This window comes from Piliocolobus tephrosceles, chromosome 1 (genome assembly GCF_002776525.5).
Source record: "Piliocolobus tephrosceles isolate RC106 chromosome 1, ASM277652v3, whole genome shotgun sequence".
Taxonomy (NCBI): Eukaryota; Metazoa; Chordata; class Mammalia; order Primates; family Cercopithecidae; genus Piliocolobus; species Piliocolobus tephrosceles.
In genome coordinates this window covers 69567768-69586192 of record NC_045434.1, presented here as the reverse complement: position 1 = coordinate 69586192, position 18425 = coordinate 69567768, and the positions used below count along the sequence as shown (strand labels likewise).

General features: G+C 41.2%; 2 protein-coding genes and 1 pseudogene across 8 annotated transcripts in view; 2 read left to right on the top strand and 1 right to left on the bottom strand.

Annotated features, from left to right (window-relative positions):
* Nucleotides 1–9550, bottom strand: part of TATDN3 (TatD DNase domain containing 3) — a 25747-nt gene extending 16197 nt beyond the window's left edge. For 6 of the 7 annotated variants that reach the window (XM_023203785.2, XM_023203787.2, XM_023203786.2 and 3 more), the window contains exons 1-4: nt 9391–9550; nt 6524–6556; nt 5066–5139; nt 4454–4538 (exon numbers count right to left, since the gene is read on the bottom strand). In XM_023203785.2, the coding sequence (XP_023059553.1) occupies nt 4454–4538; nt 5066–5139; nt 6524–6556; nt 9391–9456 (258 nt within the window). In that variant the 5' untranslated portion in view covers nt 9457–9550. The remainder of the gene's footprint in view (nt 1–4453; nt 4539–5065; nt 5140–6523; nt 6557–9390) is intronic. The other variant, XM_023203789.1, reaches the window with a different exon arrangement.
* Nucleotides 9551–9568: 18 nt separating this feature from the next.
* NSL1 (NSL1 component of MIS12 kinetochore complex) overlaps nt 9569–18425 on the top strand; it is a 42771-nt gene continuing 33914 nt past the window's right edge. The window contains exons 1-3 of the mRNA XM_023203782.2: nt 9569–9848; nt 12720–12798; nt 16727–16857. Of these exons, the coding sequence (XP_023059550.1) occupies nt 9615–9848; nt 12720–12798; nt 16727–16857 (444 nt within the window). The 5' untranslated portion in view covers nt 9569–9614. The remainder of the gene's footprint in view (nt 9849–12719; nt 12799–16726; nt 16858–18425) is intronic.
* LOC116418851 lies at nt 13178–14172 on the top strand (annotated as a pseudogene).

The following is an 18425-nucleotide window of genomic DNA, read 5'->3' as shown; positions in this document are numbered from 1 at the left end:
CTTGAAATACATTCTAGTAGACTTGAAATACATTCTAGTAGACTTGAAGAAGAATTAACATTGTCATGAAAAATGATGGGTATATGACCCTAGATGTCAGAAAAGCTATTTGACAACAAGCTGAGTAGGTTAAACAGTTCCAGGCAAAGCTTTTTCCATATCACACATCCAAACTACTCTATATCTCTGAGATCTCAGAGGGACTGGAGAAGTAGGAGAAATCACCCAGGAAATGTCTAACACTTAGAAAGCCTGAGTCACAGAAATTACACACTTGGAGGAAGATCAGACGAAGAAAAAACCATGCCTCTTGGAATATGTATTATCTATGAAAAAGCAAAACAGATTTATAGTGAGACTATTCAAACTCCTAATAAAATAGATTTGGAAGCTTTCAGCAAGTCAAGAATGATAAATAAAAATTAATAGTAGAATATAATTCATATTACTTATTTAATATGTACAAATGCATTTGTGTGTGTGGTCTTTGTCATTTCATTTTAGTAGGTGTAAACATATTTATAAGGCTATTTGTAGGTCTATTTCTGCCCTCAGTTCTATCCCCACTCCCTTCAGAATGTCTCAAGTTCCTTAACAGCTAATGGCTCTATTATACTTTTGTGTTTTTTTTTTTTTTTTTAAAGATAGGGTCTCAGCTTGTGACCCAGGCTGGAGTGTGCAGTGATGCGATCATAGCTCACTGCAGCCTTGATCTCCTGGGCTCAAGCGATTCTCCTACCTCAGCCTCCCGAGTAGCTGGGACTACAGGTATGTGCCACCATGCCTGGCTAATATTTTTAATTTTTGTGTAGAGATGGGGTCTCGCTATGTTGCCTAGGCTGGTCTCCAACTCCTGGCCTCAAGCAATCTTCTCACCTCAGCCTCCCAAAGTGTTGGGATTACAGGAGTCAGCCATAGCACCCCACCCTACTACGGTTTTTGTACAAAAAAGATTATATACCCCTATACTTTATGATTGGGCGTAATACTACTATATAATTATTCATCATTTATAAATGAGGAAATTCAGACTTGGTGAAGGTAAGTAATGTGCCACAGATCACAGAAGTCCATAGGCCAGGGCCCTCTGACTTCAAAGCTCATGCATGCCGTTTCCACCATGCTGCTGAAGGAAGAATGGAAGGGACAAAAAAGGGAATGAATGAAAGAAGGAAGGAGGGCAAAAGGGATCAAAGCAAAGAGATTTATTCAGAATGATTTTAAATAATTACAATAGATTTTTTTATTATAGAAAATGTTTAGTCTTCAGAACCTTTAGAACAGGGATCAGGTGTTTAACAGAAATTAGTGAAGTGGGACAAATAGAAACAGTGGCTAACCAGAGAGCGAATACCCTGCATGCAGGTGCAGCAGAATGCCACCAGTGTATTGTGGTTCACCACAGTTCATTGTGGTTCATCCCCAGGGCCTAAACTGTGCCTGGTAATAATATTTATTGAATGAATTAATTAATTCAGGAATATGTTAAAGGGATTTGTGTGATGCTAGGCAATTCATCTTATAAAACAAGTTAATTTGATGAATACTTACTACATACCTAGCTTTGTACCACATATTTTAGAAGCCTGTAAACGTGCAAAGAGGCATACTTCCTGTTTTAAAGGGGTTTATAATCTAATCAGCAGGAGAAAACTAAACTGCAGTATGGACTACAAGTGCAACTGGAATAAAACAGGGCTAACTCTGCTCATCTCTAGTCTATTCCAGAGGATTATCACAACATTTGATGGGTTCATATCTGCTTTGATAATCAATAATTACCTATCGGCTGGGCATGGTGGCTCACATCTGTAATCCCAGCACTTTGGGAAGCCAAGGCAGGTGGATCACTTGAGGCCAGGAGTTCAAGACCAGCCTGGCCAACATGGCAAAACCCCATCTCTACAAAAATACAAAAAATTAGCCGGGTGCAGTGGTGCATGCCTGTAATCCCAGCTACTCAGGAAGCTGAGGCATGAGAATCACTTGAACCAGGGAGGCGGAGGCTGCAGTGAACTGAGATGGCGCCACTGCACTCCAGCCTGGGTGACAGAGCAAGACTCTATCTCAGAAAGAAAAAAAAAAAGAAGTACCTATCATACTGTTGGCATATTAATTGCTTTGGTAAGTTAAGCAGTCCAATCAACTCTATATTAATGCCAAATATATGCCAAATCCAGTCATTTCTGTACTTCCAATGCTAGTACTCTGGTCTAATCCACCATCATTTGTAGCCTTCTAACTTTTTCCCCTTTTCATTTTTTGCCCTCTTCAAAACTCACTCTTCATACCAAAGCCAAGGGGATCTTTTTTTTTTCTTCACCAAACTCATTTTACTGCCAGAGCCGAGGGGATCTTTTTAAAACATAAATTACATCTTGGTACTTCTCACATCAAACCCTCCACTGCATGTAAACTAAAATCCAACAAGGTCCTGTATGAGATCTCTGTCCATCCCTCTTACCACTATCACTTCCTCTCTTCCTCTAGCCACATCAGCCCTCTTTCTGTTTCTTGACTACACTGAGCTTATTCCTACCTTAGGACCTTTGTGCTTTGCTGTTTCCTTTGCATATAACACCCTGATCCTCTCTCTGCATGGCCAATTCCTTTGTAACATTCAGGTTGCAGCTCAATTGTCACTACCAGAGAGTCCTTCCTTGATGACATCATCTAACAACCAGCATCCACAACACCTACTACATAAACTTGTTTTACTGTCTTCAAAGCACTTAGTGCTATCGAAAGTTTTCCTGTTGATGTAATTGTTGACTGTCTGCACCATCTAGAATCTAGCTTCCATGAGAGGGATCTTACTCATTATTGGGTCTGCAGTGCTGACAGCAGTGCTTGGCATGTAGCAGGTGCTCAGTACACACTGGTTGACTACCTAACTAAATGAATGTCTATTAGTATAAATCCCCACATAAATGAAAGAAGTGCTGCCTTGCTATGATTCCACATTTGTAGAATTGTGACTATCTGGCAATGTAGCTAATTTTATCATATTTAACAATTCAGGATAGCTACAGGATAAGCATTTTTACCTGAAATGAATGAATTTTATTTTGTTTATTTCTATTTTATTTTTTTTGAGAGATGGAGTCTCACCATGTTGCCCAGGCTGGTCTTGAACTCCTGAGCTCAAGTGATCCTCCCACCTCGGTGTCCCAAAGTGTTAGGATTACAGGCGTGAGCCATCACACCCGGTCATGAATTTTATTTTGAAATAAGTAGAGCTACCTAAGGTATCTTAATATAGGAACAGAGATACATTATTATTATTGTTATTGTTATTATTATTATTATTTTTTTGAGATGGAGTCTCACCCTGTTGCCCAGGCTGGAACGCAGTGGAGCAATCTCGGCTTACTACAATCTCCGCCTCCTGGGTTCAAGTGATTCTCCCACCTTAGTCTCCTGAGTAGCTGGGACTACAGGTGCATGCCACCACACCTGGCTAACTTTTTGTATTTTTAGTAGAGACAAGGTGTCACCATGTTAGCCAGGATGGTCTCAATCTCCTGACCTCGTGATCCACCCACCTCAGCCTCCCAAAGTGCTGGGATTACAGGCATGAGCCACTGCATCCGGCCTACGTGATTATTTTTTAAATGGCACTATATCTCAATTTATTCATAGGTAACAAAAAGTCATTACTTCTTTGAAATGGGGCTATCAAGCCCATTATACAATAAAGCACTCATGAAACTGTGGATCTTCCTGATGCTGAATCAAGAGACAAGTGTGAAATACAAGACATACCGACTCCCGTGAGTCAGTGAGACCGTGCGGGTAGGATGTTTTTAGAGCAGGTACAAAATCAGTGCAATTTAATAGCTGGAGAGCAATCCTGTAACAATGGTTCTATGTTCAAAGATAATACTACTTACTTGAACTCATCTGTTCCCTAATAGTATATGGCACCTCTGAATTTGTATCTTTCTTTTTCTAGATATTCTATCACTTTTTTTGCCAAAGCAACATGACTATAGTACCAAAAAAAGTGAAAAAAGTTACACATATTTCTAACAGATCATCACAATTACTATCATTTCTGTGTTTTCTCTCCAGTCTTTTCCTTATGAATATATGCTTATGTAGATGTCACTCATAGTGAATATGCTGTTTGGTATCCTGCTTTTCTCCCTATTTTATACAGTAAGCATTTTCCATGTGCTATATACACTTTATAATCCTCATTTTCTATAAATGCATTATATTTAACACTCTACGACTTAACTAATGATTCCTTTATTTCTGAACCTCTAGGTTGTTTCTACTTTTTCTCTATTACGAATAATGTTGCAACAAATATCTTTGTTAAAGAAGGTAGTGCTTCCTTCTTTTGGATTATTTCCTAAGAATATAAATTAGAAAGAGGAGAATTACTGAGTCAAATAATTCTTTTGTTTGTTTGTTTTTAATGGTTCCTGTTTTGTATGACTGTTACCTTTAGTGTGACACTTCTTTGGTCTTCTGGTGAAAGTCCTTGAACTGGATGAACACCCAAGCATGGCAGGACAAACCCATTATACCTAAAAATGTAGAACCAATTGAGAAAGCAAGAATAGTAGACTAGTATATTACAATGTATTCTAAAGAATAAGTAGAGGCCGGGCATGGTGGCTCATGTCTGTAATTCCAGCACTTTGGGAGGCTGAGCCAGGTGGATCACTTAAGGCCAGGAGTTTGAGACCAGCCTGGCCAACATGGTGAAATCCTGTCTCTACAAAAAATATAAAAATTAGCCAGGCCTGGTGGTACATGCCTTAGTCCCAGCTACTTGGGAGGCTGAAGCAGAGAAGTGCTTGAAACCAGGTGGCAGAGGTTGCAGTGAGCCGACATTGCGCCACTGCACTCCAGCTTGGGTGACGGAGCAAGCCTCCATCTCTCAAAAAAAAAAAAAAAAAAAGAATAAGTAGAAAATAATCTCTTTCCAGGGCTATGCTAAAATGCTTTTTCCTCTTTATTCTCTTTACAAATGGATCTTTGATATTATAAACTGGATGTCATAACTGTGTTCTTATTAGCAACCCTTTAAAATCCTAATTAAAAGTAGCACCTTTCTGAAAGTTGCATAATCTTTTCAAATTCTCCTGAATGTTCGGCAACTGCCACAAGGGCCACAACATTGGCCTGAAAAAAAAAAAAAAAAAGAATAGCGTTCCAAACAATATACATTTAATATAAATATATCAAAATTTAAAGTTTTCTCTGCATTTTAGTTATCCTTGTTCACCCATGCTTCATCAATACAATCAGAAGGGCTATCATTGAGTATTTACTATTTCGAGCCCTACGTTCAGTCAATATAAATATTGCCTCATTTAATTTACAGAAACCTGTAAAGTAGGCTGTAGTCTACTGTATAGATCAGGAGACAGAGTTCTGGACGTCCAATAACTTGCTCAGGGTCATCAGGTCTATATATGTCCAAAGCCCACATTCCTAATTAAGTGCCACAGTGGAAGTTACATGTATGTAAAAATGCACTACAACCATTTCTGGCTGTATTATTTTCTGAGATGGTCACAGAATGCTAGTTACAGTGAATTTCATAAACACTTCCAAAAAAATACTTTTTCTAAGCAAATCAAAACATTTCAGAAAACTTTAATAATATAACCCAGATCTCCAGAATCATTTGAATTTAAAAACTGAAAGATGGACCAATTTGTTCCATAGCGCTGTTGAGCATGGTAGCTATAGGCACATGTTTTGAATTCAGACTAACTCGTCTCTATCATTTCACTAGCATATGTCTTCGGACCAGTCACTAATCTCTAGACCACAGATTCCTCATCTATAAAAATGGGGAAAGGTTGGCTACAAATTAGTAATTTCCTCAGAAGGTTGCTGTGAAACATTGAATGAGGTAAAGTCCAGAAAGGCCTTAGTTCAGTGCCTGGAATGTAGCAAACACTTAATTAATGCTACTTAGGCTGGGAGCAGTGCTGCATGCCTATAATTCTAGCATTTTGAGAGCCCAACGTGGGTAGATTGCTTGAGCTCAGGAGTTTGACACCAGCCTGGGCAACATAGTCAGACCTTGTCTCTATTTTAATTATAAATAATAAACATTGGCTGGTCATAGTGGGTCACACCTGTAATCCCAGCACTTTGGGAGGTTGAGGTGGGCAGATCGCCTGAGGTCAGGAGTTCGAGACCAGCCTGACCAACATGGTGAAACCCTGTCTCTACTAAAAATACAAAAATTAGCTGAGTGCAGTGACACGTGCCTGTAGTCCCAGCTACACAGGAGGCTGAGGCAGGAGAATCCCTTGAACCTGGAAGGTGGAGGTTGCAGTGAGCTAAGATCACGCTGCCGCACTCCAGCCTGGGCGAAAGAGCGAGACTCCATCTCAATAAATAAATAAATAAAATAATAAACATAAAAAATGCTACTTACTGTAAACTACTGAAACAACATCAAGGTAGTATATCTAAATTTCAAGCTGTTTTTGCTTGAAATGATAGTTAAAATAAAAAACCAAAAGAGCAATTACAAATACTGACTTACCTTCTTGGCTTTCTCCAACACATCATCCAAATCCTAAAACAAGCATAAGAAATCACCATTATTTTAGATGAATAAGCAACTAATCTTGGACTGTATATGTCAACACAGTTGTGGCATCACAAAGAATGACAATGATAGCAACGAATGGAGTAGTGGAAAGCAAAGAGCCTACATTGACCCACCTCCTGTTTACTCCTGCTCTCAGTAAAGTCTGGCTTCTGTTCCCACCACTAAAACAGAAGCCTCTATTGTCAAATATACAGGGTATTTATCTGTCCTCATCTTACTCTACTCCTCAGCAGCATTTGGAATCACTCATTTGCTTACTCCTTCCTTCTTGAAATGGTTTCCACTCTTCGCTTCTGCAATACCACTCTCTCATTGGTGGCTACTTTTCAGTCTCCTTGACTGGCTCCCCTTCCTCTTTCTGGATTTAAGAACCTCTGCTCCTCTCTCTGCACTTGCCTTGAGTGATCTCACTTCCTCTCATCGTTTTAATATCATCATTATGCTGAGTCCCCAATTTTTTTTTTTTTTTTCGAGATGAAGTTTCATCTTGTCTCCCAACTGCAGTGCAATGGTGCGATCTCAGCTCATTGCAACCTCCACCACCCAGGTTCAAGTGATTCTCCTGCTTCAGCCTCCAGAGTAGCTGGGATTACAAGCGACCACCACCACACCCAGTTAATTTTTGTATTTTTAGTAGAGATGGTGTATCACCATGTTGGCCAAGCTGGTCTTGAACTCATGACCTCAGGCGATCCACCACCTCGGCCACCCAAAGTGCTGGAGCTACAGGCGTGAGCCACTGCACCCAGCCTGAGTCCCCAATTTTTATCTTTAGCTTAAAATTCTCTCCTGAACCTATGACTCACATTAAAAAATTATGACATCTCCATTTGGATGGGATTAGGTTTCCCAATATGCCCCAAACATAAATCTTTATTTTCTCTTCACAAACCTATTCCTTCTGCTGACCTCCCCACCTCCACTTCAGACCTTGGTCTTCCCTTTTCTCAGTAAACCAGCACCACCATCTTCCCTATAGCACAAGCTAATAATCTGAGTCATCCTTGATTCCTCCCTTTCCCTTGCTATCCACATTCAATTCTTCAGTACTTATTGTGGATTCTCTCTCTAAAATGTATCTTGAATCCATGTATTTATCTCAAACTCACCTGCTATCATCATAGTACCAACAGCCAACATCTCTTGCCTATATACTGCAAAAGCCTCCTAACTAGTCTTGTAGCTTCCACTCTTCTCCATCCATTTGCCATACAGCAGCAAAATGGTGTTAAAATGGATAGCATCATGCCTATCCATTTTTGTGTAATCTCAGGACTTTGGGAGGTCAAAGGGGGGTTGATCACTTGAGGCCAGGACAACATGACGAAACCCTGTCTCTATTAAAACATGACGAAACCCTGTCTCTATTAAAAATACAAAAAATTAGCCAGGCGTGGTGGCACACACCCATGATCCCAGCTACTTGGGAGGCTGAGACGGGAGAATTGCTTGAGCCCAGGAGGCAGAGATTGCAACGACCTGAGATCATGCTATTGCACTTCAGCCTGGGGGACACAGGCAGACTCAATCTAAAAAATAAAAATAAATAAAAAATTTAAAAAGCCCTTTAATGAATCCACATAGTGCTTCAAATGCAATCCAAATTCCTTACTGACCCACCTCATCTATCCCCTGCAAACCTCCCCAGTTTTGTTTCATGCCTTTCTCTTCCTAGCTCATCAAGCTCCACTCAGCTTTTTGGCAACTGAAATGTGCCAAATTCTAGCTTGTCTGGGGGCCTGCAACCTGTTTCCCTAACTAGCATACACTCAGCCCCTTGCTTGGGTGGCTCCTTGTCTTCTCAGCCTTAAGTGTCAGCTCCTGGGAGGATTTCCCCCTGAAATAAAACCCCCCTTACTCCTCTATTGTTAGTCTCTAGTTTCCCATGTAATGGGTAAAACAGTTTGTAACTGATTTTATGTGTGTATTATTATTTTAATTGAGGCAGGGTCTCAGCACATTGCCTAGGCTGGTCTCAAACTCCCAGGCTCAAGCGATCCAACCGCTTCGGCCTCTCATAGTGCTAGGATTACAAGTGAGAGCAACCACACCCGGCCATGTATTTTTTTTTGTTTGCCTCTCTCCCCCATTTGTGAAATTTTTCCCCCTTCCCCCTTTTTCTTTCTTTCTTTCTTTTGAGACAGGGTCTCATTGTTACCCAGGATGCAGTGCAGCGGCGTGATCTCAGCTCACTGCAACCTCCACCTCCTGGGCTCAAGCGATTTTCCCACTTCAGCCTCCCAAGTAGCTGGGACCACAGGCAAGCGCCACCATCCCCAGCTAATTTCTGTTTTTTTGTTTTTGTTTTTTTCTGTAGAGACTGAGGTGTCAACATGTTGCCCAGGCTGGTCACGATCTCCTATACTCAGGAGATGCGCCGCGCCCCCCTCGGCCTCCCAAAGTGCTGGGGTTACAGGCGTGAGCTCGCGCCCGACCTCTCCCGGATTTGAACGCGTTTCGAGGACCGCTTCCCACGAAAAGTGGCATCTCAGCCAGGAGGTGACAGGCCCGAGGGGAAAAACAGGCCAGCCAAGGGCAGGTGGGAGAACGATTTCAGGAACTCAGAAGAGCAAACAAAAGCCTTGTGGAAATAGCTTACCGCGACTGAATCAGGAAAAAAATCGGTATGTCTGAGGTTAAACAGGGAATAGGGAAATGAGGGGCAGGTCATATGGCCATAAACAACGGTCTGGGCGGGGGATATGGGGTTTCGTCCCAAGGGAGGAGAGCAAAGATAACACGAGGGGAAAGGACGGGGGCCTCCCCGCTCCCTCGGGCCTCGTATCGCCCTCACATACGCGGTCAAAGTCCGGGGCGGAGATGTGGCAGTGACAGTCCACCAACCCTACGCGCGCCGCTCCCATTGCGCCCCCGTGGCTGCGGCCTTAGACGCGCCCGCAGAGCCGGAGCCGGAACGTTTCAGCTGCAGCGTCCTAAGTTTCCAGCCGGATGCATGCTAGTTACACCAGTGGGAACCCACTTTTCCGCTCCCAGAGTGCCCCGCCCCCCGTTCAGACGAAAAATGGCGGGGTCTTCTGAGTTGGTGGTGCTTGACCCCCCATGGGACAAGGAGCTAGCGACGGGGACAGAGAGTCAGGCCTTGGTCTCCGCCACTCCCCGAGAGGACTTTCGGGTGCGCTGCACCTCGAAGCGGGCTGTGACCGAAATGCTACAACTGTGCGGCCGCTTTGTGCAAAAGCTCGGGGACGCTCTGCCGGAGGAGATTCGGGAGCCCGCGCTGCGAGATGCGCAGTGGGTACGGGACCAGTTTACCACTTCTTTACTTATCACCCCCTTACCCAACACCCAGGATCTTAGGATTCAGAAAGATCCCACGCCAGGCCTTGGCAGAATTAACGGTACCCCAGACTACTGTAGAACCAGTCGGAGAAACGCTAGGGGAGAAAGAAATCTATGCTAATGTCAGCTGGGTCTTATTAATTACTTAGACCAGCGCTGTACAGTGAAAATACAAGGCAAGCTAATCCTTATGTAGTTTTAAACTAAAAGTAAGAAATAGGTGAAGTTAATGGATATAAAACATTTTGTTTAACCCAATAAATCCAAGATATTTTAACATGTAATAATATCAAATGAATGAGATATTTTACATTATTTTGTTCGTACTAAGCTTTTTCAAATCTGGTGTCTTGCATTTATGGCACATCTTTTGAACTGGCTACATTTAAGTGCTCAGTAACTACAAAGTGGCTGGTGGCTCACTTGTTGGACAGTGCAACCCTAGACAATGAGGAATTCTCCTGGAAAGGGTAATTCTGGAAGTCAGCCATTCACCCAACCAGCATTTGGTCTTTCCTTTTGCCTGATTGATTGATTGATTGAGACGGAGTCTCGCTCAGCCGCCCAGGCTGGATGTCGGCTCACTGCAAGCTCCACCTCCCGGGTTCACACCGGTCTCCAGCCTCAGCCTCCCGAGTAGCTGGGACTACAGGCTCCCACTACCACGCCCAGCTAAATTATTGTATTTTTAGTAGAGACAGGGTTTCACTGTGTTAGCCAGCATGGTCTCGATCTCCTGACCTCGTGATTCGCCCGCGTCGGCCTCCCAAAGTGCTGAGATTATAGGCGTGAGCCACCTCGCCAGGCCTATTAACCTTTATTTTTAATGTTTGCACTGTGGTCTTACATAACTCACAAATGTGCTGTATTATGAGCTTTTAATTTTTTTCCCCTACCTATACGTAGATTGATGCCTGTTATAAGAAGCACACAATCCCTTTCTTTCTTGTCTTCCCAAAAAACTACCACCTTCAGGGCTTTGCAAAAATATTTAAGAAAGGCTGGGGAAATGCGGTATAAGGGCAAATATGTGATCGTAGATAGTAAAGTTTTCAACCAACACAATTTTTTTAAACGTATTTTAGTCTTATAAAGAAAATGTTTTCACTCTAAAACAGGCAAAAGTGTCGGGCAGTGGTTCACGCCTGTAATCCCAGCACTTTGGGAGGCCAAGGCGGGCGGATCACAAGGTCAGGAGATCGAGACCATCCTGGCTAACACGGTGAAACCCCGTCTTTACTAAAAAAATAATAATAATAATACAAAAAATTAGCCGGGCATGGTGGCGGGCACCTGTAGTCCCAGCTACTCGGGAGGCTGAGGCAAGAGAATGGTGTGAACCCGGGAGGCGGAGCTTGCAGTGAGCCGAGATGGTGCCACTGCACTCCACCCTGGGCAACATAGCAAGACTCCATCTCAAAAAAAGAAAAAGAAGGCTAAGTGGAAGAATGAAGAAACACTTAAAAAAAAAAAAAAAAGGTTAAGTGGAAGAATGAAGAAACACTTCCTGGGTTGTGACTTTGTATGTAGTTTTGTATATAGTGACTCTTATGTCATTCCCTCCTTGCAAGCAAGAATAGGGATATATCTCAGGACATCTTTTTTTGGGAGAAGACTTTTGTTGTATAATGATCTTAGAATATGTCTGATTCTAGGAAGTGCTAAGATATTTAAAACATTTAGGTATCTTACAGAAAAAGAGGAACTTGGCTTAACCTATTATATCCTATTTAGTGGGATGATAAAGTGAATTATAAGATTAAGTTTCCAGGGCTTAGACTACCACAGGAATTCACTTGTGTTTTATTTTAAATAAAGCAGGCCGGGCGCGGTGGCTCAAGCCTGTAATCCCAGCACTTTGGGAGGCCGAGACAGGCGGATCACGAGGTCAGGAGATCGAGACCATCCTGGCTAATACGGTGAAACCCTGTCTCTACTAAAAAATACAAAAAAAACTAGCCGGGCGACGAGGCGGGCGCCTGTAGTCCCAGCTACTCGGGAGGCTGAGGCAGGAGAATGGCGTAAACCCGGGAGGCGGAGCTTGCAGTGAGCTGAGATCCGGCCACTGCACTCCAGCCTGGGCGGCAGAGCAAGACTCCGTCTCAAAAAAAAAAAAAAAAAAAAAAGCTTTATGTTGTATCTCTGTTTAAAACTGCATATTAAGTAGCAGATTTTCTTTAAAAACAGTATTGGTAGCAGTCTGCAATGAATATTACAAAGACAATATGTTTTCTCAGCAATTCTTCAAAGTACTTCTAAAGCATACATAGGCCGGGCATGGTGGCTTACACCTGTAATCCCAGCGCTTTTAAGGCCGAGGCGGGCGGATCACCTGAGGTCATGAGTTCGAGACCAGCCTGGCCAACATGGTGAAACCCTGTCTGTACTAAAAATACAAAAATTAGCCGGGTGTGATGGCGCTTGCCTGTAATCCCAGCTATTCCGGAGACTGAGGCAGGATAATCGCTTGAACCTGGGAGACAGAGGTTACAGTGAGCCAAGATTGTGCCATTGTACTCTAGCCTGCTTTGCTTGACAAGAGTGAAACTCCATCTCAAAAAAAAACAAAAAACAAAACCATAAAATAAGGAATTTACTTTATGAAATCTTTGAAATGTAGAATATGTACTTTATGCGACCAAAAGTGCAGGTGGAATCAATGATTGAACTGGAATCTTCATTGAAAAGAATAAATATACTAATTAGCTATTCTGCTACTTTTCTTTATTTCCTCTGTCACAAATCTGGAAGTGTTATTTTGCCAAAACTTTTGAATTTAGTATTTAAAATTATTTTTAATGACTTGACTACTGTGAATTTATTGCAGACTTTTGAATCAGCTGTGCAAGAGAATATCAGCATTAATGGACAAGCATGGCAGGAAGCTTCAGATAATTGTTTTATGGGTATGTGACTTTTTCCTTCTATTATTAATTTCTGGGTTATTTTTGCAGCTAATTTTGTTTTGAATGCTGTTTTTTAATCTCCATATTTAGTGTTATTTATTTTCAAGAAGTTCTTTACTAGGGGAATAATAAAGAACTGCGGGCCGGGCGCGGTGGCTCAAGCCTGTAATCCCAGCACTTTGGGAGGCCGAGACGGGTGGATCACGAGGTCAGGAGATCGAGACCATCCTGGCTAACACGGTGAAACCCCGTCTCTACTAAAAAATACAAAAAAACTAGCCGGGCGAGGTGGTGGGCGCCTGTAGTCCCAGCTACTCAGGAGGCTGAGGCAGGAGAATGGTGTAAACCCGGGAGGCAGAGCTTGCAGTGAGCTGAGATCCGGCCACTGCACTCCAGCCTGGGCCACAGAGCCAGACTCCGTCTCAAAAAAAAAAAACAAAAAAGAACTGCGATTGTCTTTCGGCCGGAACTGCCATCTTCCAATAATTCGCCAAAATGATGAACACAAAGGGAAAGAGGAGAGGCACCCAATATATGTTCTCTAGGCCTTTTAGAAAACATGGAGTTGTTCCATGTTTTGGCCACGTATATGGGAATCTATAAGAAAGGTGATATCGTAGATATCAAGGGAATGGGTACTATTCAAAAAGGAATGCCCCACAAGTGTTACCATGACGAAACTGGAAGAGTCTACAATGTTCCCCAGCATGCTGTTGGCATTGTTGTAAACAAACAAGTTAAGGGCAAGATTCTTGTCAAGAGAATTAATGTGCATATTGAGCACATTAAGCACTCTTAAGAGCCAATATAGCTTCCTGAAACGCGTGAAGGACAATGATCAGAAAAAGAATGAAGCCAAAGAGAAAGGTACCTGAGTTCAACTGAAGCACCAGCCTGCTCCACCCAGAGAAACACACTTTGTGAGAACCAATGGGAAGGAGCCTGAGCTGCTGGAACCTATTCCCTATGAATTCATGGCATAATAGGTGTTAAAAAAATAAATAAATAAAAGACCTCTGGGCTGGAAAAAAAATTTTTTTAAAAACTGAGATTATGACGTCAGTAGTCTTCTTTGTCAATAGTTTATTGGAAGATACCGTACAGCTATCTCCAGATGACAAAAGAGGCCCAGGGAATTTCTGTAATTATTTACAAAGCAAGTTGTATTTTTGTAAGTCATCTCTAGAGTGAATAGTGAAATACCCTTGAAAGTGTGAAGTTAAGTTATACAACTACCATGTAAAGGATGTGGTTACATCTTTGTAGAAGGCTCCTTAAAAAGACAATTTTTTTTTTTGAGATGAAGTCTCACTGTCATCCAGGCTGGAGTGCGATTTCACAGTCTTGGCTCACTACATCCTCTGTCTCCCAGGTTAAAGTGATTCTTGTGCCTCAGCCTCCCAAGTTGCTGGGATTATAGGAGTGCACCACCTTGCCTGGCTAACTTTTTGTATTTTTGGTAGAAGACAGGGTTTCATCATGCTGCCCAGGCTGGTCTTAAACTCCTAGCCTCAACCTCCTAAAGTGCTGGTATTACAGATGTGAGCCACTGTGCCTGATCTTGTTCTCAACTCTTGGCTTATCGTAGGCACCTATGAAATATATTAAATTAATGAATAGTTATTTCCTGTTCAATTTTTCTTTTCTTTTTAGACAGAGTCTCACTCTTACCCAGGCTAGAGTGCAGTGGCGCGATCTCAGCTCACCGCAACCTCCACCTCCTAGGTTCGAGCGATTCTCATGCCTCAGCCTCCCAAGTAGCTGGAATCACAGGTGCTTGCCACCACGCCCAGCTCATTTTTGTATTTTTAACGGAGATAGGGTTTTACCACGTTGGCCAGGCTGATCTCGAACTCTCAACCTCAGGTGGTCTGCCTGTCTCGGCCTCCCAAAGTGTCGGGATTACGGGTCTTTGCCTGGCTCCTGTTCAAATTTTGTTATGCATTTTAGTTGTAGCTTTATCATTGGGTGGTGTTAAGAAAGGATTTTCCTCTCTACAAGAAAGATTTAGCTGGGAGACCTTTTTTTTTTGTACTAATTGTGAAATATTACATTATTTTCTTCAGGCTAATTATTTAACTTTTTCAATGGATAAATGAAAATTTAGGGAGGGCTGCTGATATAGATAATTATTCAAAGTAAGAAATAACTGTTATTTCTTGCCCTCAAAAGAAGGGTAGTTTCACAATGTATACTACTGGGTGATGAGTGCACTAAAATCTCAGACTTCCCCACTGTACTATTCATTCATGTAACCAAATACCACTTGTACCCCAAAAGCTATTGAAAATCAATCTGTATGTCTATCTAGGAAAGAAAAGAAGGAAAGGAAGGGAGGAAGAGAGGGAGAATGAATGGGAAGGAAAGGGAAAGAAAGAAGGAAGGAAGGAAAGAGAAAGAAAAAGGAAAAAAAGGGTACCCTTGAACTAATTTAGTGGGATTCAGTTCATATTTGTTACATGAATGAAAGACTATACCTGATATACTTGATTATCTTTATCTGATATGTATATACCAAAACATATCAGCAGTTTCTCAAAATGTTTCAAAAAATTATGTTTCAGATGTTAGATTTCTTCCTAATAAAGCTTGTGATCAATAAAATAAGTAAGTCCATTTCTAGCATAGACTTTGACACAACAGGGCAATATGAGGACCATTTAACCTGAGAACTTAGCTCTTTAGTATTTGTAATTACTTAATATTTTTACTGTTTAAAATGATTTTCAAAATAAAGTTAGATGGCTCACCTACATTCCTTTCGTCTAGGGTGCTTCGTTTCTGGGCCCCATCTCAGACTTACTGAATCAAAATTCTGTACTGCTGAAAACCAAACACTGCATGTTCTCACTCATAGGTGGGAATTGAACAATGAGAACACTTGGACACAGGGTGGGGAACCTCACACACGGGGCCTGTCGTGGGGTAGGGGGAGGGGGGAGGGATAGCACTAGGGATATACCTAATGTAAATGACGAGTTAATGGGTACAGCACACCAACATGACACATGTATATATATGTAACAAACCTGCATGTTGTGCACATGTACCCTAGAACTTAAAGTATATAGAAAAAAAAGAAATCTGTACTCCTAACATACACGTTAGGTGTTTCTCCTAACGTTTGAGAATCACTGTTTTAAAACATGAAAAAGCATATGAGAAAGTAGAGTTAGCCAAAAGAAACTCTAAACTCACTGTATCTTTCAGTTATTCCTACCATCAGTCCAGTTGAGTCCTATTTCAGATCTAGTTACTCCACTCACTGCTACTGTCATAGCTTTGGTTCAGTACATGATAAGTCAAAACTTCTTAGCATTCCTAATATTAAATACCCTTTACAGCCTGGTTCTTATATATTTTGTCATCCATTTTTCCTTTCCTTTATTCTGTAGCCATTTAGAACTTTTCTCAGGTCTCCAAAGATTAGGATCTTGCAAATACTGTTTCCACTGCCTAAAATGCTTCTCCTTATTCCTTTTTTCCCCTACCACTTTTTATCCTTTGGACTTACATTTCTATTTCAAGCTCAAATGTTACTTCTTTAAAATCTTACCTTTCCCAGTCAGTCAGTTTTCCATTGTTCTGTGTCCTGATGGCATTTTGTTCATACCTCTATTGCATTTATCAGTTTGCTCTGCAATTATCTGTTTCTTTCAGCAAACTGTAAACTCTTAGAGAGTAGGAATCATGTTGTGCTCATCTTTGTATTTCTCTTGTTTAGGCCTAGCTTCTTATAGATGTTCAATAATTGATTGTTCAATGCATAAATAAATTAATTACCAAAGTGGGGGCCTTCATTAACTTGTCATATTTGTTTTCCTTTATTATTTTGTGTTTTCTAAATTTAGTTTATAGCACATTTCCATACAGAATATAAACAATGAGTTTTAGGGAATTTTTTTATATACATTTTTTTCTCAAATAGATTCGGACATCAAAGTACTTGAAGATCAGTTTGATGAAATCATAGTAGATATAGCCACAAAACGTAAGCAGTATCCCAGAAAGATCCTGGAATGTGTCATCAAAACCATAAAAGCAAAACAAGAAATTCTGGTAAGATGATTTGCCTTTAAAAAGTTATTGTTTATTTGGCCACAATAAAAACATTAAAATATAAGGCTCTACGTGGAGATAAGTGACATTTTGTTGTCTTTTTCTTTCCTGCCTCAATTAGTATTGTTTGTCTCTTATAAGACTTTCCTCTTCTAAATTGTACTATGACATAGTATAGTCCTACTCTACTGTGTTTTGAACACACTGGTTCAAAAATGAAAAAAATGAAAGATACAGTGAGTGGTTAAAATTGAAATTGGCAATGGAAGACTGACAATGACTTTATGATTCTGAGACCAGGATGGAAAAAGAAGCTTTTCTTTCAACACTTTTCTTTGTTTGTCGTTTGTTTTTGGCATATATTTGTATGTTTGTATATTTTGGAAGGCCCTTTAGTTAAATTGATGATGAGATTGTTTTAGTACCTGTTCATAGCACTGAAATTTGCTTTCATATGAATTGGGCGTAATTTGTTTTGCTGCAAAAATCATAACCATCTGGGTCACAAGACCAGGAATTCAGCTCCTTCGGTATGAGCTTTTTAGACAAGCAGAGTCATAGACTTCCTTCTTATAGTTACTGTAGATACCAGTGACCAACCATATCATACCCTCATCTTTTCAGATTTGTTAGGAAATCTGATAAAATAATCAGTAGGAAATAGGAAATCCACATGAAAATCGGACCCAAATCTTCCCTTGGTAGGGAGGGGAGGTTTGCTGGGAATAGCATTGTCCCTCTAGTGAGGTACATGTTGTGTTTAGATTATGCTATACTATTGCCTTTAGTTTTTGAAATTAGTACATAAACATTCACATATAAATCTTCTAGTTGCCTCGGTTTCAGGATTGTTTCAGGGCATTATATGCCCGGTTTAATATGGTGTCTAAAACATATTAGTTATTCTGTGAAAAACAAATTCATGAGCAGAATTTTTAACTTTTTTTTATAGCAGTTCTCAAATACCCCATTCCATCACTTCCCCCACCCCTCCCACTTGAAAGTTTTTTTCAGGAAAAACATTCAAAGTGTATTTTTCAGTGTCTCGCTTGTTACTGCCCCACTGCCCCCAAGCCCCCAAAGCTAGTCATCAATATTGCAGAAAAGAAAGATGGTTGGCCTAGGTGAGGTACTGCTATGGTGGTTTAAAAAGTAGTGCAAAATGGATGAGGTGAGGATACCAAAGACCTTTTTAAAATTTTTTCCTGCCCTGCCCTGCCCTGCCATGCCGTGCCCTGCGTCTTTCCTCCCTTCTTCCCTGCTTGTTGCCCATACTGGTCTCAGACTCCTGAGCTCAAGACATTTTCCTGCATGGGCCTCCCAAAGTGCTGCGATTACAAGTGTGAGTCACCACAGCTGGCAGAAGACCTTTTTTTTCTTCTTTTCTCTCTTTTAACTTTTTTGGCTTCTGCTGGCTTTGGGCAAGAATAAGGAAGAGCACTTTCCTCTTTCTTTTTGCCTGAATTGTAGATTTCTGTGCCAGTAATTCTGCTACTATAATTTCAGTGTGTCACAGGATATATAGGCTTAGTGTGGTGGTAATGTAGCCTTGCCACCTTTTAGAACCA